The sequence below is a fragment of the Chinchilla lanigera genome, unplaced genomic scaffold (genome assembly GCF_000276665.1).
Source record: "Chinchilla lanigera isolate Chin_1 unplaced genomic scaffold, ChiLan1.0 scaffold00012, whole genome shotgun sequence".
Lineage (NCBI taxonomy): Eukaryota > Metazoa > Chordata > Mammalia > Rodentia > Chinchillidae > Chinchilla > Chinchilla lanigera.
In genome coordinates, this window is record NW_004955413.1 from 9,036,289 (window position 1) to 9,060,381 (window position 24,093).

The window sequence follows — 24,093 nt, forward strand, 5'->3', positions numbered from 1 at the left end:
GATTTGTTTGCTTTGCAGTGCTGGAGGTTGAGTCCAGGATCTCGTACATACTAGGCCAATGCTTTACTACTGAGCTACACCCTGAGCCCCTGAAACAGATCATTTGAATAGCCCTTCAACTACTAACAAAATTAAGTTCATGATTATCTAAACTCCCAGCAAAGAAATCTCCAGGCCTAAATGGCTTCACTATACATCAACACCAAATTCGGAAGAACTTGTACCAATTGTACACAATCTCTTCAGTATAAAAGACAGAGCTCTCTGTCTTAGTCCATTTATTCTGCTGTGACAAAATACCAGTGATTATATAATTTACAAACACGGTAACTTTATTCCTCCTTGTTCTGGAGGCTTGAACGTGCAGGATGAAAGTACCAGCAGGTCTGGCGTCTGACAAGGGCTGTTCTTCACAGTAGCACTGGTTACGGTTTATATCTCGATGTCCCCCCAAAGCCCCAGGTGCTCCTAGCCGACACTTTTAGGAAGTGGTGGGTGTGAGCGGGTGAAATCAGCAGCTGATGAGTTTAGAGCTGACTTGCTGGTAGGAGGTGGGGTCTGGTTGGAAGAGACTAGGTCCCTGGGGTGTGGCTTGCAAGCTTTTCTCTCTTCCCTACTCCTCCTCTCACTCACTCACTCGCTCTCTCTTTCTCTCTGCTTCCTACCATCATAAGCTGCTTCTCCTCCACCATTCCCACTCTGCCCTCTGCCCCGCTGCCCTGGGAGCCCCCTGCCAATGGACCAAAACCACTACAAATTGTGAGCTGAAATAAACTCCTCCTCCTTGAAGTTGTGGGTGTCGGGTATTGTGTCTCAGCAAGAAGAAAGTCACTAAGATAACACCTTGATGCTGCACTGTCCTGAGGAATGAACGCAGTTTCTTCCTGGGTGGAGGGGAAAAAAGGGAAAAGCCCAGCTAGTTCCCTCCAGGCCCTTATAAGACACTAACATGCTCACAAAAGCAGAGCCCTCATGACTTTATTACTTCCCAAAACATCTCCCTTGTTAAAACCACAATGTACTGAACTTTCTGTATGAATTTTGGTGGGGCATGAGCACAAACATTCAAGTCAAGGCAACTCTGCAGTTTATTCTATTTATACCAAAACTAGACAAAGGCAGAAAACTATAGTCCAACATTCTCCTGAATCTAGATATAAAACTCTGAGCAAAGTATTAGCAAATAAAATTCATCAGAAGTATTAAACATCACGACCAAATAGGATCATGCATCACTTGTATATTGCTGGTGGGAATGTAAAATTGCAGAATTTGGCAATTACTTTAAAAAAAAAAAAAAGTTAAATTTAGCCAGGTGTGGTTGTACACACCTGTAATATCAGCATTCTGTGAGGCTGAGGCAGTAGGATTGCAAGTCCAAGCTCATCTTGGGCAATGTAGTGAGACCCTGTCTCAAAATAAAAAGAAAGAAAAGAGCTGGGATATGGCTCAACATGAAAGCCTTGGGTTTGATACACAGAACCAGGGGCTGAGGATATAGCTCAGCAGCACAGCACCTGCCTGGCAAGTGCAAGGTCCTGAATTCGATTCCCAATACAAAAAAAAAAAAAAACACAGTACCACAGGGTGGAAGGAAACCCTAACTTGAAGCTGAGTGAGGTGGTACATGGCTATAATCTCAGCACTAGGGAGGCTGAGGCAGGAGGATCATGAGTTTGTGGCTGGTCTGAGCTACACAGCAAGTTCACATATGGAGATCCTGTCTTTTGTGGTAACAAAATAAAACCAAAACAAAAAAATCACCAAACTTTCAACTGACTTGACCTAGCAAATAAATTCTTGGGCATTTATCTTGTGGAAATTAAAACGGACTCAACAAAAACCTGTACCCAGATGTATATAGCAGATTTATTCATTCTCAAGAGCCCCAAACTGAAAATAATCTAGATGTTCTTCAGTGAGTGAATGGTTAAACAAACATGACACACTGTGCCATGCAATACAGTAAGTCCCCAGCTTAGGAATGAGTTCTATTCTCAGAGGACATTCATAAGTTAGATTCCTTGATAAGTCTGACAAAGTGAGTCTTATATATCTTTGACACAAATATACAATGTAAAGCATAAAAACCAAATGCGAGGCCTGTTCATATGTGTGAAAGTCAGCAACTCAGCTGTTTGTAAGTCCGGGACTTACAGTATCATTCAGCACTGAAAAGAAATTAGTTGTTTGTAAATGCAACAACCTAGATGAATCTCCAGAGAATTATACTGCAGATTGGTGGAGGTCAATGCTAAAAGGTGGCATAGTGTATGGCATTTATATGGCATTCTTTCTTTTTTTAGATTTTTTTTAGTTTCTTGAGACAGCATCTCACCATGTAGTTCTGGCAGGCCTTGAACTCACTATGTAGTCTAGGCTGGCCTCAGACTTGAGGCGATCCTCCTGTCTCAGTCTCCCAAGGACTAGGATTACAGGTGTGAATTACTATACCCAGCTACATGGCCCATTTAAAAAGACAAACTTACAGAAATGACAACTGGATTGCTGGTTGCCACAAATGAAGGAGGGGGTGAAAGTAGGAGGAAGGGATTGTGGCTATAAAGTGGCACCACGAAGGATTCTTATGGCAATGAAAATAGTCTGTGACTTGACTGTCTCCTTGTCAATATCCCAGTTATGATACTGTGCTATCATTTTGTGTGACGTTACCATTAAGGAAAGCTGGCATCGCCACTGTTTCTTACAATGCATTCAAATCTGCAATTGAGAGAGAGAAAGGGAAAAGAAAGAAAAGATAGTTTATCTATTGAAAAACTTACTTTTTAAAATAATTCAAGGCATACAAAAGTAAAGTTACTTTTCCTAAATTTGCAGGGTGCTGCTGATGTTTGCCTCACTCATGTGTTCGCTCAACTCATCTAGTTTGCGTTCCTCTAGGTCAACTGGAGAATTCAACTCTGCTCCACGTCTCACCCGCATCCTCAGCAGGCTGCCCTAGGCCTGTGCTCGTGGCTATAGTAGAGGTGCATGAGAAACTAAGCTGTGATGAACAAATGTCTCTCAAGTCTGGGCTTGGGGACTGGCTTTTATATTGTGATGGCCAAAGCAGGTTATATGGCCCAGGCCAGAATCAAGAGATAGTGCATGTCTTTCTGTGCACAGTGGGAGGGTGCTACAGGTGAGACGCTGGGGCCATGGATAGACCCTACCACACGGGTCTTGACCACCTCTCCACACTTCTTTCTTACTGCAACCATCCTTAACCTTTCTCTCCTCCTCCCCTCTCATCCATGTGAAGGCTGTTGCCCACTTTTTCAAAGTCTGTACAACAGGATCTGAGAGTCCTTTGGCCAAAGCCAGGACACAAAGGAAGAAAAACACCCAACTAAAGATCCCCTATCCTGAGCTAAGCTGCCTCTGCCATGTCCATTGCCCACTGCTCACTGCCCACTGCCCACTGCCCACTGTCTCCACCTTTCCCGGCCCTGCCCCAATCTTTATTCCATCTGCAGCCCTTACTCTGATCCTCTGCTCACCCCTCCCACCTTCTGCAATCCTGCTTCCTTTCCTATGACTTGACTTTACTAGAATCCCCATGCAAAGTCCTGGAGACTGATTCTTTTAGCCTCCATTTCCTTATCTGCATAATGTGGCTTGCAGCAGTCCCCACCTCACAGGATCTCACTAAGTCACTCAAGTGCCCAGACGGGGCTCAAATTTGCAATCTTCCTGCCTCAGTCTCCTAGGGAAAGGAGGTTTACAGGTATGTGCCACCAGTGCCCCAGTACCACCACCTCAGAGTCTTAATGGGGGAGATGAAATGACAAAATTCACATAATGACTTTACACTACCTGGCATATAGTAATCCTGCAAAAAATATAGGGATTTCTAAATTTCAGTGTGGTGGAGAGGGGGATGTTCAGTCTTGCTATAGACTTAAAGGAGCTCCAGCATTCCAAGTTGGAACTCTGAAAACATCTCCCCATGGAAACACTATTGTAGGCTGTGATCCTATTCTGCCCAACTGTTACTACTCCTAGAGATTCTGTGGCTCCAGTGCTTCCCTTAGCCCCATAGAGCAAATGAGCTAAACTAACCACCATGAAGAGCATGGCTGCAGAGGGAACATGTGAGTTCTAAGTAAGTCTGCTGTGAATGAAGTTTTGAAGTAGAACCCACCCTTACATTTGATATTGTCTAAATGTAATGCTATAAGTGAAGATACAGTAGGAACAGTATGTTCGGCCAGGCTGATGTGTGGTAGATATTCTCCCTGAGCAAGAATCTTCTGAATGAGGTCAGACAGTAGAGATGGTCCAGGGGGGGCAAAACTACATCATGAAGAAGGCTAGATGCACTTGGGGAGGCGTGTTCAGGAGGAGGTCATAATCCCTGGTTTGGGAGGCTAGGGAGGAATCTTGGAAAGGAGGTTCAAAAACAGGCTCCTAAGAGCAAAGCCAAAGTGGTATGTACTTGTTGGTGAGTGACCATGGAAACAGAAAGGTTTTAACCTGAACCTTACAGGAGGTGTAAAGTTAGCCCTCTCATCCATGAGTTCTATATCCAGGAATTCAGCCAATTGCCAATCAAAAGTATCTGGGGAAAAGCATCGCATTTGTGGTGGACACGTATAGATGCTTTTTCCTTAACATTTTTCTCTAAACAATACAGTGTGACAGCTAATTACATAGCATTGACATTCCGCCAGGTATTAAAAAGTAAACTGGAGATGATGCTAGGTATACAGGAGGATATGTGTCAGCTGTATACAAATACCATGCCATGTTATCAAATGGACCTGAACATCCAAACATTTCAGTATCCATGAGGGTCTAGAACAACACCCTGCAGATGTGGAGGGACAGCTGTACATCTAGAACACAAATAGTACAAGAATAAGTACACCCATAATTTGAGAATGAAGTTGAGCAATCAGAAGAAAACTGACAAAGACTGTAACATCAATGCTAAGTGCCTACAAATCATAGATTTTGGACTTTTCTGCAAAAGTGCTTGTAAGAATTAACTCTTACCCATCTCTATAACCTGAAGCTAAACTGAGAGGTTTATCCATACCAGAGGTTGAATCCAGGGCCTTGTTAAGCAAGTACCATACTACTGAGCTACCTCCCCAGTCCTCATTTTATTTTCTATTTTAAGACAGGGCCTCACTAAGTTGTCCACGCCATGAATTTGTGATCCTCCTGCTTTAATCTCTCAAATGGCAAAGATTACAGGTGTGCACCACACCCCCAAATTCTCTTAGCTGAAATTGGAACTTATCATAGTAGTGAATTTAGCATGAAATTGTTCACCACACAACAGCGAGCAGGGTGGGAAAGGGAATGGGAGGAGAGATTGCAAAAGATGGAGGAATTAGGGGAAAGGGCTAGCTTTTAGTAGAGCAGAGTTTCTGAAAACTAGACTAGCAAGAGCCAGAATGACCCTGTGTGACAACCAGGTCCACCTGGTCAGTGCTGGGCCATGTCTTAATCTTGCTAGATCGATCCCCCCAGACATCCCAGGCACCTGCTATGTCTGTGACTACATGTGAACCCTAAAATGTTACCAAGATCTTTAGTGGTGTTGAAACTCAGCTAAAAAACAGGGAGTCTCAAGGGTATGTCCTGTGTTCTTCTCTACTGCATGACCCCCCCCCCCCGCTTGAGAACCTATAACCTACTTCTCAGGAAGTGCCCCTATGTTCAGATAGCTGTCATCATGAAGAACTTTTTCTCTACTGCCTGATCATATCTGTTCCCTAGCAATGCTAGCCCCTGGACTTCATTCTGCTCTCTCGAGCTGTTAATCTAAATCTAATCCTTTATTGCCAAGTGAGTCTGTTCCATTCCTCCTAAATCTTCTTTCTTCTAGGATAAATTGTCTACATGACCTAGGAACAGATTTACTGAGCATTTCATAATGCTCTAGTGCCGTGCATGTGTGGTGTGGGATCCTAAGGTAAATAACACCTCCTTGCTCTTCAGCCCAACAGGGGAAGACAGAAGCATGGATGGTGGACTCTAATACAAAGAAGATCAGTAAGTAGTATCATAAACTTTCAAAATTTACTATGGTGTAGGTATGGAGAAAGCGTAGGTGAATTGCACTTGGAGCACCTGGGAAGGTTTCCAAGAAGTGGGATTTGAGTTGGATTTTGAAAGACTTCCAACAAGGTGGGGAAGGAGGCAGGTGAGGGGAGGAAAGTGCATAGGACATGATTTGAAAACCTGTTTTTATTCTTTTTTTAGGTTTTTCTTTCTTGGTTTTTTTCAGGGGGTTAATTCCATTTCTTATTTACAAAAATTATATGTATTTGTGGGGTATAATGCAATGTTTATAAATTGGAATGATTAAATCAGGCTAGTTGACAAATTCATCACCTCACATACTTATTTCTGTGTGAAGAAGATATTTCAAATCTATCATCAGCAACTTCAAAATATGCAGTGCATTAATATTTAGTATAGTCACCATTCTGTACAGTAGGTCACTAAATCTTACCCCCTTGTCAAACTGACACTTCATACTTTCTGCCACTATCTTTCTTTTCCCCAACTACCCTCCTCCCCCAGCCTCTGGTAACTACCATTCTACCCTCTACTTCTATGACATGAACTTCTTTTAGATTTCACATATAAATAGTTTGTGCAATATTTCTCTTCCTGCTCCTGGGTGGTTTTACTTAATATAATGCCTCCCAGATTCACTGTCACAAATGACAGGACTTCTTTTTTAAGTCTAGATTTTAAGGCATATATATAATTTCTTTATCCATTAACCAGTTGATGGACATTAGCTTGATTCCATTTATCTTGGCCACTCTGAATATTGCTGCAATGGACATGGGAATGCAGGTACCTTTTTAACATACTGACTTCAATTCCTTTAGCTATATAACTAGAAACGAAATTGCTGAATCCAGACCTTGTTTTTTCTGCTTGACCTTAGGTGCATCTAAAATGAAGGCCCTAGACTAGATGATTTAGTGATAGAGACCAAAAAGAGTGTAAGTCTGAGCATTCCAACTTAGGTAAGACCCAAAAGTGTGAAGCAAGCCTGCCCGTATCAAAGTAGTGAGGTATGCATTTTGGGCAGGGATAGTGGGGAAAAGGAGTTATTGATTCAGTATTTTACTAGCCTCACGGATGCAGAACATATCACTATTCTGAGCACACACTCCGGGGACACTAAAAGCGAGGGAGTTGGCTGACCATGGACTGAAATCTCTGAAACCATGAGCTTGTCTCCTTTAAAATTTTTATGTCAGGTATTTTGTCACAAACACTCACATTGGCAACAGTACCATCATCAGTAATAACACGTTTCTGTGAGCCAGACACCTTTGGCAGCATTTTAGAGATGAACAGTTACTTCCCACTGACTGCTCATACAGCCCTGTCAGATAAGTACAATTTTTATGATTACCACTTTACAAATGTAAACCAAGAAATCATAAACAAAGCTAAAATGAAAGAAGACAGATTCTGTTTGGGTACGGAATAGACTTGCAAATCAGAACACACAGTTTCAGTTAGAAATCGATCAAGTGTTCCATTCAGGGATTTTTAAAGGGAAAAGAGAAATGATGGAATGAATGAAGTAACATTTTTTGAACGATTTTCTGTTGGTCCTGTTATACAAGTTGTTTTGATGATGTTAGATTGGTGGGAGGGGCGGTCTGTTCATATGGAAGTTATATGTGATTAGTCACTAGGAGAAAGTTGGGGGTGAGTTATCAGTAAGTAGTAAGGCTTTAGAGACAGGCAGTCAGAAGTCTAAGTGATGGAAAGCGTTGCAGTCTTGGAGTCTTGCACCCACTTTTTTCCCAGGCGGCATTCTTTTCCTGGAAGTTAAAGATTGAAGAACTTGAGTCTGAAGTAAACAGGAGCCCATCAAATGCAACCTTTGAAGCTGACAAAGTTCTTTTCTCTATCTTGACCAAACTTTGGCCAACTTAATTTTCACTTCCACACAAAAGAAGCAGGAACACAGACAGGTTAAGTAACTCAAGTTTATAGAGCTAGTGTAATGGCAGGGTTGAGACTTGAATGGAGGCAGTCTGACTTCCTGCTTTACATCAATCAAAAAAAACAAAAACAAAAGCACAAGACTAGGGCTGGGAATGTAGCTCAGTGGTACAGCACTTGCCTAACATGCATGAGACCCTAGGTTTAATCCCAGCACTTCAAAACCACAAAGACAGGGCCCAACATGACTCTACAGGCATGGTCTGCCTCACCAGGGAAAGGATACCATGGTCCTATATTTCCTTTTGCATTCACTTCTACTCAGCCCAAAACATAATTGGAAGCCAGATTTTACCCTACAATAATTTTGGAACCTGATAAGTTATCTAATGTTACCTCTCCCAGTGTAGCAGTAGCATATCAGCTCGAAGTCCTGGGAGCATTAGCTTTGTACCAGGCACCTGCTAAGTGTTTCTTACATAACACCTTCATAGTCCTTTAATCTTTACACAAAGTCAGATCCATGTGCAAGACCCTGGGTACAATCCACAGCATCACAAAGGAAGGAAGGAAGGGAGGAAGGAGAAGGGAAGGGGAAAGGAAAGGAAGAGAAAGGGAAGGGGAGGGAAGGGGAAGGGAAGAAAGGGAAGAAAAGAAAAAAGAAAGAAAGAAAGAAAGAAAAAGACTACTGTTCTCATTTAACAGAATAGGAAATCAAGGCTGATGAGGTTAAGAATCCACTGATGAAGTGACAGACTCAAGGTTCATATACTATATTGTCTAACTCCAGGGCCTAGACTTTCATCGGTATTCTCTCCCACATCTTTGTATCATCTACAAACTTGTCATTATCTAAGTCAACCATAAGAAATGTCAAACAGAACCAAGGACAGGTCTTGGAGGTAAATTACATCCCCTCCCAGTGTACATGAACAAATCACTCGTATAGTCATAAACAAAAGATGAGGTCTTTTGACACAATTTTAGGGGCCAGGGAAGCTGAACAACTTGCTTACAGTCATACACATAGTGAAAAAGGAGATGGAAAACCAAACAGTTCAGACAGGTCATATTCCTCCACCCATCTTCATACAACTAAAGCATAAATGAGAAGCTGCCCAAGAAGGTCTACCCTGCAGTTCTCCTCCTTGTTCCCATGTATCTGCAGATTAGCCATTAAAAGTCCTGCAGGTGTGAGTGTGCATTCCATTAACACCTCCCCTATTCTGTGGGAGATGGTTTTCATCTGTCCTGATTGGCTCTCCAGGAACACATATGTATGGATCAGCTTTCTTATCGCTGGGAAAAATATCTCATACCCACGACTTAAAGGGGACAGGCTTATTGGGTTTGTGGTTTCAGGGGTTGCAGTCAATGCAGAAACATCATGGCAGAAGGGCATAGCAGAGGAAAGCTGCTTGCTTCATAACGACCAGGAAACACTGAACAGGAGAGAAGTACCAGCAAGCGACATATCCTCCACAGGCATACCCTCAGTAATCCACCTCCTCCCACAGGATCTAACCTAATGGATTAACCCACTAACAAGCACAGGGCCTTCACACCCTTAACAAATACAGCTCAGGTTAGGCACAACATGAAAACTGCAATCCTAATAGTTCATAAATCTCCACTTAATCACCCAGCATCGCATTTTGCAGGAATTAGCAAAAATGAGAGGCTTTTGAGATCTGCCCACTCCCTGACTGTGAGAGCCACCACCCGCCCTCAGGCACCCCCTGGCAGGGGAGGGGTGTCTCTCCTTCCCAGGATTCACTTTAAGCTGCAAAACATACCTGTGCCATCCCCATATGTAGCAAAAGTTGAGTGTCTCTTCATCTTTTCCAACTGAGAGTTTTTTTCCTTGGTGGAAGATAGTCAAATTGTCTCAGAGCAGTCTCTGCCTTCTGTTATAAACAAACTTGAAAAATCTCTTTCCTTCTGTGGTCATTAACCCTTTCAAGAACCTCTGTTTGGTCTGCCATTCTTCTTCTAGGCTTGTTTTCTCTTGTTTTTTCTCTTTTCTTCTTCTTCTTTTTCCTTTTTTTTTTTTTTTTGGTTGTCACCGTAGCCACTGACAAAAACTCTCTCCTTGACCAGACTTTAGTCAGACCCTACTGAGACCCCCCCACCCCCACCTTGTCCTTGGGCTCCTCTTCTACCCTTGTAACCCTCATATCCAATCAAATACCTCATCCACCTTCATCCCCCCAAGTGATTACATCTGATTACCCTGGCCTGCTTCAGCTCAGGTTCTGTCAGGTGGGTTTAGCCGGAATTATCTTACCCCTGATATTTTCTCTCAGTGACTCTCTATCCACTGATTCTCCTCACCTGCTTCTTGGCTTTAAATTTCCACTTGCCGGTGCTGGTTTCAGAGAGGAGCTCAATCTCTCTCCCCGACTGCAAAAGCCCCATGGCAGGAATCCCTAAGGAGGGCAAAAGTCCTAAAAGAGTGCCTTACCATTTCAACAAGTGTCAGAATAATTTCTCTTATCTCCTTTAGGCACTTTTGTATATGTACTTCTAAAGTGAAAGCTCATGCAAAAAAATCCTTCTTAGCCTCAAAATCAAGTGTCTTTCTCTGGATCACTCCCTCACACCCCTTATCTAATAAGAGGTAAAATCAGAGAACCTGAAGACCATTGTTAACTAATCTCAATCAATTAAGCAGATCTGTGCCTAAAAAGAGAAGGGCACCTGAGGTCCAGAAGATTTAAATTATTGAACAAATGGTAAAAGATTAAAAAAAAATTTTTTTAAGTAAAACCATGACTCGCTAGATTTAAAAGAATTTTTTGAATGTTTTTTATATGTCATGTAACTGGACCAATAAAATATTAGTCAGTTCAGAGCAGAACTCCAACCACCACACATTTATAGTCAGATAAGAAATACTAAAATGGATCTGCAAACAGGCAAAACTGGAAAAGCTGGTCAGGATCTGCAGGACAATAAGCTATTGCATTCCACAGGATCCAATTTTTATTTTAATGGGAGTGATTATTTGCTTTACTGTGCTTTCTACAAGTTAACCTTATCTACAGAATTATGAAGTAACCTACTCTAAAGCAAGTAAAGAGACACATCTCTGTCTAATCAATCCCCAAAGCTCCAAGCATTCCTCTGAACTAATATCCAAGTAATCTCTTCAGCCCATTTTCTGTCTTTTGGCTCTTGCCTATGAAGTCAAAAGGCAGTGACAAAGGTTTCAAAAAAGACAAAAATCACTGACAAAGAGGAAAGATCTAAGCAGCTTTAAGATAGTCAGAGTTAGTGGTTCGGATCATGTACTCTAAAGACAGATCCCTCAGATCCCAGCCTTGCTACATGTGGTTGAGTCATATTGAACGATCTTTCTAAATCCTATGCCTCAGTTTCCTCTTCTACTACATGGCCAAGTTATTAATTGGCAAAGAGTCAGTAAAATGATGGCTACTATTTTTAACTTCTTTGGAGCCTGCAGCCATGAGAGTTTGCCTACCTTTACTCTAAAAGCTGATGGTGGATTAGGCCAGAACTCTCTGAAAAATCACAACTAAGATGAACATAATTTGCCCAAGTTTCCTATTGTCTCTGCTAGACTAACCAGCACGGCTTTGTCAGTCAGATTCAGCTTCAAGTACAGACAGGTTTTAAGCTTTCAAGGGCAGCCCTGGGGAAAAGGAGATCAGGCTACTTCTTAGCAAGGTGTGCTGTGCAAGCTCCTGGGGCGCTGATCTAGAGTTGGCTCCAGTGATGCGGAATCCCTGCCCTTCCTCACAGAGACAGGAGGGCAGAGAGTTTGCCTTGTGACTGCTTTTCCTTAACTGCCTCCAGCTAACAATGTCCTCCGGCCAGAGGGGCCTATTGTGTGCAGGTGAATTCAGGGACCAGCCAGGTGCAGTGTGAAGAGAATGGGAAACATAGGTTGGGCAGCCAGGTACAGGCAGCAGAAGGAAATCCACCGAATGTTTAGCAACAGTTCTCATTGGATGAATGACTGAGTGGGTTACAGTGACCCTTATTTTTACTGTGGATGTTGTGTTAGGTTTTATAAGTATTTTTTGTACAACACTACATGTATTTTTAGAATCAGGAGAAAAGCAGTTTTTGATTTGGGTTTTTAATAACATGTGTGGAGCCTGGTCGCTGGGATGTGTTGGCTTGCCAGGTGCCAGAGGTAGGAAGTGAGACTCAGTGAGACGTGACTGCCTTTTCCTGGTTCACAGTTGACCTTGAGCTAAGATCTTTTAGGGTTCTTACTGGTCTCAGCAAACAAACCTTTAGTTACCTAGCTCTGAACTCTGAAAACAACTATAGTCTATGCCCTGGAATTTAGTTATTGAGTATACGTTAAACTGATTATATTAAATTATTCAAATTAATACACAGTACCTCATCTTCTCCCCCAAAATTGTAGGAGTCTGTGAATGTGTGTTTTAACTAGGGATCAAACCGAGGGTCTCAAATACGCTAGGTAAATACTCTACTATTAAGCTAACTTCCAACCCTGACTGTAAATGTGTTTAAAGAGGAAAAGTATTCTTAATTATTATTTTTTTTCTGTAGTATGGGTGATGGAATCCAGAACTGTGCCCTAAACTACATTCCCAGTCTTTATTTATTTATCTTTTTTTAAGAATGAATCCTACTAAATTTTCCCAGACTGGAACTTGCAATCCCCCTGCCTCAGCCTCCTAGAGTGCTGGAATTAGAAGCGTGAGCCACCATGCCTGGTTTACAATTTCTTTAATATTTCCTAAATTGACCAGAGTGCTGCAATTATGTGCAATAAATATTATGCTGGTGAAAAGTCACTTTGAGTAGCCAAGATCTAACTTAGCCCTGATCTAACTACCATCTGTTTGTCTCTCCTAGATCTGTTTCCCTAATGGTTAAATAATCAGTTTTCCCCTACTTTGATGAAAATTGCCTTAATTCCCTTTTCACCATCCCTGCATCCTTCATCTTTACATTTGCACCAGCCTTGCTCAAGGTTTTATGATTTCAAGGACAACCATAAATATCTACTTTCATTAAAAATGAAAATGGTTAGGGCCAGGGATATAACTCAAAGGCAGAAGTGCTGGCCTGGCAAAAGCAAGGTCCTGAGTTCAATTCTTGATACCAAAAAAAAAAAGGAAAAAAAAGGAATCGCTGGTTAAGGGCATAGATATATCTCTGTAGCACAACACCTGCCTGGCAAGTCCAAGGTCATAAGTTCGATTCCTGGTACAAACTGATTCTTATTTCATTTATATAGGGACTCATATCCCTAAAACAGTGATATATGTCTTTAGATGAGTCTTTGTGGCTTTTACTATGCCTGTAGTTAGATTCACCTTATAAAGCTTTTTCAGTGGCACCATTTGAATATAATTTTTGAATCTCACAGGAGCAATAACATGATATAAAGTACAGCCAGCAAGACCAGGATTTGGATTTTAGTTCACCTGACAAGATTCTTTACCTCCCTTAGCTTCAGCTACCTCACCTGTAAAGCAGAAGTCCCAATGCCTGCCTCTCAGTGCTGTTAAGATTACAGTAGCTACTGTATTAGGTGGTCAGTGAACATTTGTTAAACTGATTAAAATAGAAACAGCCTAAAGAAGTATCAGGAAAAGATCCAAGTAGTTTTTCCTAAGGGCAATGAAAGTTGTTTGAGGAAGGATGCAAAATTACTTTTAGAGTCAAATTACATGAGCAAAGGTTGGCCCCTCCTTCCAGGAAAGAGCCCAGGGTGGGGCTTAATGAGGAAGTGGCTCTCTTTCCCTGACCCTGGCTTCAGCCTTAGTCTGAACCTGAAGAAGCGACAGCCTGGGGCTATAAGTCACAGCCGCCTTTCTAAGTGAGAAGACAGGAAGACCTGTGGGAAGTTTCCTCTGGAGCTTCGAGTTTCGGTGGAGAGCTAAGATATAGAAATAGCCACCTGACACCTGACCTGAAGCAGAAGCCAGTGACAGCCTCAAACAGGTAACCCAGGAGGCAGTAGACTCCTTCACAGCTTTCCGAAGGACATAGTTGGGCTTCCATCCAAATTTCCCAAAGGAGGTAGCCTAACTCAGGAAGCCACTGACGGGGCTTATTGCAAAGTTCTTACCTGTCAGTCTCACAATACAGAGAGACATTGAGAAACTAGTTAACTAGAGTTTCCAGGAAACGGGGAGAAAGGGGGTATGAAGGTTTCTCTTTCTTTTCTATTTTTGCTACAGAGAGTTTTGGGTAGTTCATTAAAGAATATACAGCTGGCCAAGTCCTTTTTATCATTGTGTGGTCCTCTCTCAGTACCTATAGAACAAGATGTATGACCAATAATAGAAGTCAGTGATCAGGTGCCTCTGCCTACCTGGAGACCATGCAGATGCTGGCCCCTCACCTAGAGCAGGGATAGAGGCCCAAGGTAGGGATCCCTGAGTTTGCCCAGAATCCTGAGTACCTGGCAGGAACAGGGGTGTTCATCCGGGTCCTGTCAGACCCCTTAGAGACTTCCTCGAATACTAGACCCAGGTAAAAGTAGAGAACTACCTTCCAACCCTCCAGAAAGCTGGCTCCTTTTCACAGTCAGAGCCTTAGCTCTCTGTATGACAAATACAACCTAAATTCAGGTTCTACTGTGGGAAGTTAAGGCATTGTATACCATTCTTCATTTCCCCTTAAGGCTGAACAAGCATGTCACACTCAGAGATGACAGACAGGGCCGAGAGAATAAAGGCACAGGCTGGAGTGAGACAAGAAGAAAACAGACAACACTATGGGCAGAAGGGGTCCAGGGAGCTGAAGGTGAGGCTGACAAAACAGAGGTTAGGATTCAGCCTAGAAACCTCTGTCCAGGAGGAACACCAACACCCAGAAGCTCAGAAGTCCTGGGTGAACTGAAGTCAGCTCTTTTAGTGGGCCTCTTACCAAGGGCTTCTCCATGATCCTCACTTCAGGGACAGGCAGACGTGACAAGGACCAAGAGTAGGCTCCAACTGCAGCAGAAGTTAGGCACTGGCTGACAGCAGCCTCTGTACGTGGAAACATGAAGTCGCTCTGTTATTTCCTGTGTGTCTACCCCATTACCTGCCATGGGAAGGAAAGTGAAATCTCACTCTACAAAGGACTCCATGGAGTGAGAAAAATCCCAGTGTGTGGTGCAGGTAGGCCTTCCGGGGGAAACTCCGGTTGGGGCCTCAGCTGGGTTCCCAAAGGACACGCTGGGGGAACACCTGGAGGACTTAGCCCATTGCAGGTTGGGGCTCCAACAAAAGAAGTTATATAACCTTGCCTCTGGGAGTGTATTTTTTTAACAGATAAGGAGAAAGAATGTAAATGTAGACTGGTAGGAAGAGGGTTGGGTTCTGGAGTCACTGACCTAGAATAAACTTCATAGGTCTTATAGAGGAGCTAAATTCTCCTATCTCCAGGCTCTGAACCAAGGCTCAAGGCCTCCATACACAGAATGTTTATACTTCACAGTTCTATGGGCCCAGAAGTTAGGCTTCTTAAGGTAAAATGTCAGTAGGAATTGCTGACAGTAGGTGGGTTCAAAAAAGTGTGATAAATTCCTTCATGCAATATGGCTTTAAAGGAAGACTTGGCTATCAACTTAACAGTAGCTTGTCCTTAATTTATAATGAGGCTTAGTAAGAGGAAAAACTTGTTCTGTACATTGTGTCTTTACTAATACCTTTATGTCTCCATTTGCTTCCTTCATGCCCACACATCCAGGCTCTTGCAACCACATCCCATCCTTCCTTCCTCATAGGTGGCCCTGTCCTGAGCATTCTCGTCCTTTCGACTTCTCTCTCACACTCCACATTGCTTGGTGGGTGGACCATGCCCCCAGTTCCTTTCTAGGCAGATAGAAAGAGGTCCTTCTGCAAAGTGGAAGAGCTTTGTGACTCATCTTGACCATAGTGGTTTTCCCACGCTCTAATGTTACTCCTGAAGCAGCATTTAGCAAACCTGTTTCTCAAAGAAGTCGGCCCCTTCCTCTCTCCAACAAAACACACACACACACACACACACACACACACACACACACACATGCACACATCGAATTTTAAAGGCTTCACACTATGTTAAAAGGTTTGGCTTGGGTTTTTAACTTACATGAAAATCTCTTCCGAAGCACAGCAGTACCAGCTCCCCCTCCTTCCTCAGGACATACTTCCTGCGGGACCTGGGTGCACTTCCCGCCTGCTGTGTTCACAGCTGCCAGTTTAGAAGGAAGCTTCCTACTAAGAACCTCATGTATCTTCCCCCTGAGAAAACCCAGCTCTGGTCTCTCTTGGACTCCGCCTCTTCCACACCATGTGCACGGCATTGTGACCCCTGAGCCCGCAGCAGCCGCGCTGTTTTTGGCTGAGGCCACTGCTTGCCTCAAATCCCTCGGCCTATCCTGTCCATAAGGGCACCACCCACCAAGGGTACTAAGGGACGTGCCCAGGGATATGGCAAGGTGGAAGCTGTCTGACCTTGGCCCTGCCTCCTGTAGGCCCCTGCTCAGTTTGTCTGTACCTCCTCATACCCGCTCAAATCCCATCTGCAGTGACTGTCCCATTTCTTTATAGGGTGGTGTTGGTATGACAGGCACATTGGAAAGAAAAGCAGAGACATTCCTGTCTACCCCATTTCTATCACTGCAGCTTATTCCTGTACCAAGCTTACATGCCAAAAGACCAGCAGGGCCAGGAAAAGAGAAGGGTACATGATTAAGAGTCACGCCAGGGCCAGAGTCCAGGGGCCAGGGATGACAGTTGTACAGTCATATGCCACATAATAAGGTTTCAGTCAACAGTGGAGCCCAGACACAAGGGTGATTCCATAAGATTTGATCTCCTAGCGATGTCCCAGCCCTCTTAGTTTGTATTTGCACACTGATGAAATTGCACATACAATACACATATTGAATTTGCACACTGATGAAATTGCACATACAATACACATATTGTATTTACACATTGATGAAATTGCTTAGCCAGATGTGGTAGAATGTGCTTGTCATTCCAGCAGGAGGATCACAGGTTTAAGCCCAGTCTAGAGGACTTAGCAAGACTGTGCCTCAACATCTTAAAACATTTTAAAAAGGGCTTGGGATATAGTTCAATGTAAGGCCTTGAGTTAAATCCCTAGTACTGCCAAAATGAAAAAGGGGGGCTGGGGATTTAGCTCAGGGGCTGGGGATTTAGCTCAGTGGCAAAAGCACCTGCCTGGCAAGTGCAAGGTCGTGAGTTCGGTTCCCGGTACCGGAGAAAAACCAAAAAAAAAAATGAAAAAGGAATTTCCTGTCAATGGACTTCTCAAAATGTGTCCCTGTTGTTAATTGGTGCATCCATGAACATAGGAGAATAATAATAGCTGCGAGAAAGGCTTTGTGCCAGGACTTCTCAGCCAGTGTCTTGTACCCCCATAATGCTTCCGAACAATGACTTTATGGTTCACAATTTACCTACAGGAAGCCCAAGTTCAGAGAGGTGCTCAAGGTCACAAAATTAGTAACTAGCCTACCTAGGATTTGAACTCAACACTGTTAGACTGAGAAACCCAAGTCATTTTCAAGTACATCCAATGACTTTGAATTTTTAATCCAGTGAGAGGTAGCACATCTGGGTTTTATATCATCTGACACAAAAAGAAATTGTAGTCCCTAACATACAACTGAAGAAAACAAAGTAAGTTATTAGCAAAGAGAAATGTTTTCCTAGCAGGAAACCAGAAAGGGAGTTATTTTATGAAAGCATCAGCAAGCAAAATTGAACAAAATCTGTTCATTACATAAACACAGTTATTTAGATGGGAATCAAGATGAAACACTTCCACCCTTGCCCTGTTAGGGCTTGCACTAATCCTCCTGAAGCACGCCTGTGATAATATCTCCCTCCCAACAGGACATGGAAAAGCCCTCCATTGCTTCCATCAGTGCTTTTTAAATGTATAAAATAATAACACTATTATTATACAGCTGGGGCGTAGCTCAGTGGTAGATGTAGCCCTAGGTTCCTCCCCAGCACCATAACAATAACAGGATGCTTTTATCCGATGAAATCTTACCTGCAATACCAAACAGAAGCAAACCTGGAGAAGCTAAAGCAGAGAGTACAGGACCAGGACAGAGGAAGGACACTGTCGTGGGTTCAGACATTTCTTCTTTGCTCACCCACCCTCCCCATAACCTCAGACTGATTGATATGAGAAGATTCAAAGCTCTCAGCCTGATATTCAAAGGCTTCCAAGGTCTGGCTCCACTGCCCATTAACACCACCAACCCCCACTATTCCTGAGCCCTGGCTATCCTCAAATGCTTATGCTATAGCAGTGGTGGCAAATCTATGGCATGTGTGCCAGAGCTAGCTGTTTGTTACCATTGAAAGTGCTAAAAGGTTTGCCATCACTGCACTATAGTATAGTGTACACATCCTAAGCCAGGCATGGTGGACATGAGGAAGCTGAGGCAGGAGGATTGTGAGTTTGAGGGCAGCCTGGACAACTTAGTGAGTCCAGAGTCATCCCAGACTACACAGTGAGACTCTGTCTCAAAAAGAAATCGAACAAAATGAAACAGAAAAAAACACATCCTAAAGTCACCCAGAGTCTACTCTCAGGCTATTCAGTATTCAGTTCTTAGTCTGAATATCTACTCACCTGCCCACACCTCTGTCCTTCCAAAAGCGTTCACTCATCTGTCTCTGTCCCATCTCTGTACCTGGCTATCTGCATCTCCATTACAGCTCTTAGCTCATTATCTTCCTTTGGAGATAGTTGCACACACATCTCTTCCTATTCCAGTGAAACTCTGGATTTTCCACCTCTAGTTGACCTGGAAAATAGAACAGGTGCTCAGTAGATGTGTACTGAGTGTTCATCCTGTCTCTCCTAGCCTAGAAAGACTAAGAGTCCACACATGCAGAAGGACATCGGTGGACCTTGTCATTACAGGCCCACCATGTGCAGCACCAGCATGTGTGACCTAGAAGATGTGCCCTTGGACGATGATGACCAAGACAGCATAGAATTCAAAATCCTGGCATTCTATGCCAAACACCATGTCTTCAAGAGCCCCCCTGCTGTCTTCTCACCCAAGATGCTGAGAACAAGAACCTTGTCCCAGCAGGGGCTGGGGAATTCATCGGCCAAGTCATGGACACAGGTGCTGAAGCCTTACAGAAATTACTCATCCAGCGAGAAGGACATAAACCTGGGCAAGAAAAAGTATTCTTGGAGAACGCTATTTGGAGTAACAGAGAAAGAGGAAGAGCCACAGAACTCACGGAGGGAAATCCGTTTGGAGTTCCAAGGACCAGTGGAACGTCAGGGCAGACTCCATGGTCAGCAATGGTCTAGGTCCTTTTCCAACGTGGCACAGCGTGTGGAGAATGAAGGTAGGCTTGGGGAGTTGTTCCTCTTCCACCTGCAGATCTTTCCCATCGTTGTGTGCACAGCACTTCGTCTCTGTCATCCTTTAAAGAAAGACCTTAGACGGGACACTCGTTTGCCTTGGATAATCACCCTAACTTTCTGAGGACGGTGCAGAAGGGAAGCAGGTGGCAGTGAAGGGTGGACTTGCTCTCCTGGCTCCACTGTCTATCAGTAAGCTTGCTGCCCACATTCTTGGTCCTCTGTGCCACATAAAGGGCGGAGGCTGCCTCTCTTCCTGTGGCAGCTGACCTCTTGGGCCCCTATACTTTGTTTCCTTATGTACATTAGGAGTGTCCTGTCTCTTAAGGTTGACAGAAAGACTAGACAGATACAAAAATACTTTTAAAGATACAAACCACACTAAAAAAATCCACCAAGAAACAGCGATAAAACTTTCCCTTCATTGGGGCAAAACCAATTGTATTGAAGATGTTTCATGAAAGGCTTTATCGTATGAGTGGAACTTCATCCATGACCTCTGAGAAGCATTTTCACCTCCCACAAGGCCATGCCCAGCACCCACACTTTAAGGAAAAGCCCCTCCTGCTGGGTTGGATTGGCCTGGGTAACTTGCTGATAACTGGTCAACAGGTGGCAGTAATGGCTCAATTTTAGAGCGCCCTACCGCGCCAGCTGTGGGCAGCGGTAAACCGGTCACTGTGATCAAGGAAACATCAATGCCCATTCGGTGGAGACATTTAGGCCAGGAGAAGCACAGGTGGGGGGCCTTTGGCACAGGTAACAGAAGGCAGCGAGAGACCCACAGGAGGGTGGAAAGGGGCTGGGTGGCCAAGGGCAGCACAGTAGGACCTGAGGACCACAGAACACAGAAGTCCTCACCGGAGCTGCGTTTAACCTTGCCAGGGGTGTCTGCTCTCCAAACTTGGGGGGGGGGCAACACTGACTCTAGAGTGAAGGGAGCATATCCTAGTGTCCTCCCCTGGTCCCCCTCCGCCAGCCTCGCCTCTCCCCCTGCAGGGACAGCAGGGCCCTCCTGGGTGTGTGTAGGGTGCAGGTGAGGGTTGGTGGTCTCTGCTCTCTCAGCAGGCAGAACAGCCTTGACTAGGCTTTGCCTTGCAGCCTGCCGTGTGAACTGTGCTGGGAGAAAGGAGATACTTACCGGCCTTCCTCCTGGCTTTTCAGGGATAGATGACATTCTGCGTTCAGACATTCACTGAAGTATCACTTGATCTCTTTTTTTCTTTTTTCTAAAACTGTTTAGAAAACACTGGTAGGGGTGGTAGGGGAGGGGAAGAGAGCTAAACTTCATGTGAGACTGAGAGGCCAAGACTAAATGAGAAACAGGTTTATTTGCTGACTAGTCTCTGAAGCTGAATAACTATATATAAACTATAATATAGTTATAATTATATGTACACACATACACATGCATAGACATAGGAAGTGGCCACTTATATTCTCAGTGGCTCCTGGGACTCCAGCCATCATACGTACTTTTTAAACAGGAAGAAAAGGCAAGGTCAGGGGGTGCCTACTTTCTGCATGACTCAGCTCACTTTTAGAGTACTTTGTTGAAACTGCTTACTGCTTTTGTCCATATATCTCATTGGATACGTGTCTAGAAATTTCTCTTTAAAAAGTAGAAATGATTATCTCCCAAGTCTTCCTTATCGTCCTTCTCACAGTTCTCATCCCTTTCTTGCTTCGTTGGTTAATTATGTGGCTCTTATGGTAATTGTGTTGGTTTTACATTGGGTGTGACCCACAGGAGCCTCACAGTCCATTTCTTTGTTGCCATATAATAGCCAGAGTTTAGCAGTTGGTTTCCCATGGTTCTGTTCATGAAAGGCCACCTCCTAGCCTCTGCTCTCATTTTCAGGATTCAGATACCAGGCTTAAGTTGGGAACTGTAAGGTTATGATCTGAGTCTACCAGTAAGAGGCTTTAAGATAGAAGGAAACAGATATTAACCCGTCTTAGAGATACTAACCCATGTCCTTTTGCTTCTAATCTTGTTTCTCCACAGCAGTGATCCACTACATATGGAATGTTAAGGTTAAGAAGATTAGGTACAGCAAGATACAAGAGATGCAGGGAGGACAGGAAAGAGGATGGAGGAAAGAATTAGGATGTGTTATGTACATGTATCGACTCACATGAAATTGTGTACTAATAAAACATGTACTAATAAAAATCAAAAAGATACAATGGAAAATCCAAACAACTATGGCTTAAATAAGTACAGGTTTATTTTTTCTTTCCCATCCATGAAGGACAAAGTGTAGTAAGCAAAGTCTGAGGTGGAAGTCAATCGGTATTCCTAGGAATTCTGCTATCCCTGTTAGTGGCATCCAAAACTCAGTCACTGTATGCACCCTACATTAATTGAATGCTTTCCGGTAGACATGGAGGAAGTAGACACGGTGAGACTTGGAGCAAGGCCCGCAGATGTTTATTTGGTAATGAATTTGGGAGGTAACCATGGCCAAACAGCAGGGATATTTCTCTTTCCCCAGTGACAAACCCCCAAATGTTTGTCAGTCTATTGCATATTCTCCGACGCACATAGAGGACAGCTCCTCATGGTACAAAAGGTATCCAAGGGCAACTTTTTCAAGGGGGAAGCATTCCTCTGTATACTCCTTCCACACCCCAGTCTCTGCCCAGCGACTGCATGTCCTCTCATTCTGGGGTGTCCTCCTTGTTCCAGGCAGCTGTGCATACCAGTAAGGCAGACACAGTCCTGGGCAGGACCTCTCAGCATCATGTTGTCTTGTTTCAGCTGTGGACCCCAGAGTCGCTTCCATTGCCAACCGAGTGTCTGAAATTGTTTACTCCTGGCCACCACTAGAGGAGACCCAGGGAAGACACTTCAAGGTCAAAGATAATTTTATACCACAGAGTTTCCAATTCCAGTCTCAAGGTTCAGAATTCAAAGCTGCAACTTCTAAGAAAGGTAAGCCTTCCTTCGCAGTGTTTGTATTGGGTGGAGTGTGTGTAGCAGAGGCGTATGGGTATTTGTGTGTTTATTCAGCTCAGGGCTCTGCAACCTGGCAGTCTCCTCAGACCTGACCTCAACACACTGGAGGCCCTGGGCTCTGGCTGAGACACCAACCCAAGGCACAGGACTACACCAGCAGATTCACCCCATATATCTCAGTCACCTCTAAGTCAAAAGTATCCTGTGAAGCAGGAAGAGGGAGCACAAAGCCTGCAGTCCAGCTTGTCCTGGGGAGAGGAATGCAGTCCTAGATTCAATCATGTTATTAATGGCTCTGTACCAGTTTGCACTGGATAGACTCGGAGAATCAACTCAGGAAATACTGCTTTGGGCTCCTGTGAAACAGCGGGGGTGGGGGTATCAAGACGCCAGGACCGGCGCAGAACATGAAGCAGAAGTCGTGAGTATCAGTGACCAGACTGAGTCAACTGTCACCAAAACCATAGCAATAGCTGGGACTGTAGATCCTAGCAGGCTGGTAAGAATTCAAGGCCCTGAGGGAGGAGCTGAGAGCGGCAGGACCAAGTGCCACAAGACAGTAAGCTCGATCCTGCCTTCTCTCACCAACGACATTCCTCCCTGTGGTTCTTTCCCCAAACTCCAGTGGAGGATGTGAGACAGAAGTGGCTCTTGGGTTTGCAGCACCCTAACCGACAAAGCCTGCAAAGCCATGAGAGTCTCCTGACCCCCTGAAGTGGAGGGGCGGGATCTGTCCACTACCTACTCTCCTGTGGAGCCACAAACTGCCACAGAGGCTCTGAGTAAGGAGCCAGAGGAGATGAGCCTCTGAGTTTGTGAAAAAGAAAGTGTCAACACTTTACCGCTATTTCAAGTACGCCTGGGAGATAGGAAGCTGTATCTTAAGCCAAGCCAAAGCTAAGGAGCTTCTCCACTGTGCGCGTGAGGAACCCAGGCCATTCTCACAGTAGCTTTCCCAGAGAGAGGCGGCAGCAGATAAAACTACCCCTGGCTGTAGAAGCACACATTCTCCTCTCTCGCAAGTAACAGGAGCCCCAGGCTGCCCGTTTGCCTCTTCCCTTCTTAGGAGTCCATCAGTTCTCTGGCTTCTCTTTCCCTGTTACCTGAGACAAACGTGGACTCCATGATTTTAGAGACTGGGCCACAAGTCAGAAATATTGTTCTCTCATTAAATAGCTTTTCTCCATGTGGATTCTGTTGTATAGCAATGACCATTTTCATCATGCTTCATTGCTGGCAAGTTGTGAGGCACAAAATATCGTTGTCCACCTCCCCTGTTCCAACATAGACACCACACACCAAGAACGAGGAATTTTGCAGCCTATCTGCCACTGTAGCCTTGGAAGTAGAGACATTTATTCATTTTTATGTATTTATAGTCCATTTTGTTGTACAGACATGGCCTATGAAGTATAGATTTTAGTCAGATAAAATCAAATGTGATACTAGAAACAAAGAAAAGAAAAATAGGAAAATAATATGGGTTTAGAAATGGGGTCAATTTCAAAATGTTGATCAGGAAGATTATATGCCTTCTTAGATCTAGGCTATAATTTTGGGTCTATACTTTGTAGCAGTTACTCAAAGGCAGAAATATGATCAAATACGGAATTTAACTTATCAAGAAGGAAAAAATAGCATCTACTGAGATAAAGATGAAAGACCAGAGGGAGGTCTAGGAGTATAGCTCAGTGGTACAGCACTTGCCTAGAATGCACAAGGCCCTGAGTTCAAAACCCTACAATGGGATGGAGGGAGAAAGAAAGAAAAATTAAACCTAAAAAAGACAGAAATCTCGGGCTGGGGGTATACCTCAGTGGCATAAGCACCTGCCT

General features: G+C 43.9%; 1 protein-coding gene across 11 annotated transcripts in view; it reads left to right on the forward strand.

The window, feature by feature from the left end:
• Positions 1-3,983: 3,983 nt before the first annotated feature.
• Positions 3,984-24,093, forward strand: part of Bcl2l14 (BCL2-like 14 (apoptosis facilitator)) — a 28,995-nt gene continuing 8,885 nt past the window's right edge. Inside the window, exons 1-4 of one of the 11 annotated variants that reach the window (XM_013511475.1) lie at positions 3,984-4,105; positions 5,840-6,006; positions 18,779-19,280; positions 22,061-22,234. In XM_013511475.1, the coding sequence (XP_013366929.1) occupies positions 18,803-19,280; positions 22,061-22,234 (652 nt within the window). In that variant the 5' untranslated portion in view covers positions 3,984-4,105; positions 5,840-6,006; positions 18,779-18,802. Of the gene's footprint in view, positions 4,106-5,839; positions 6,007-13,682; positions 13,891-18,778; positions 19,281-22,060; positions 22,235-24,093 lie in introns of those variants that run through there. The other 10 variants (XM_013511478.1, XM_005378949.2, XM_005378953.2 and 7 more) reach the window with 10 other exon arrangements.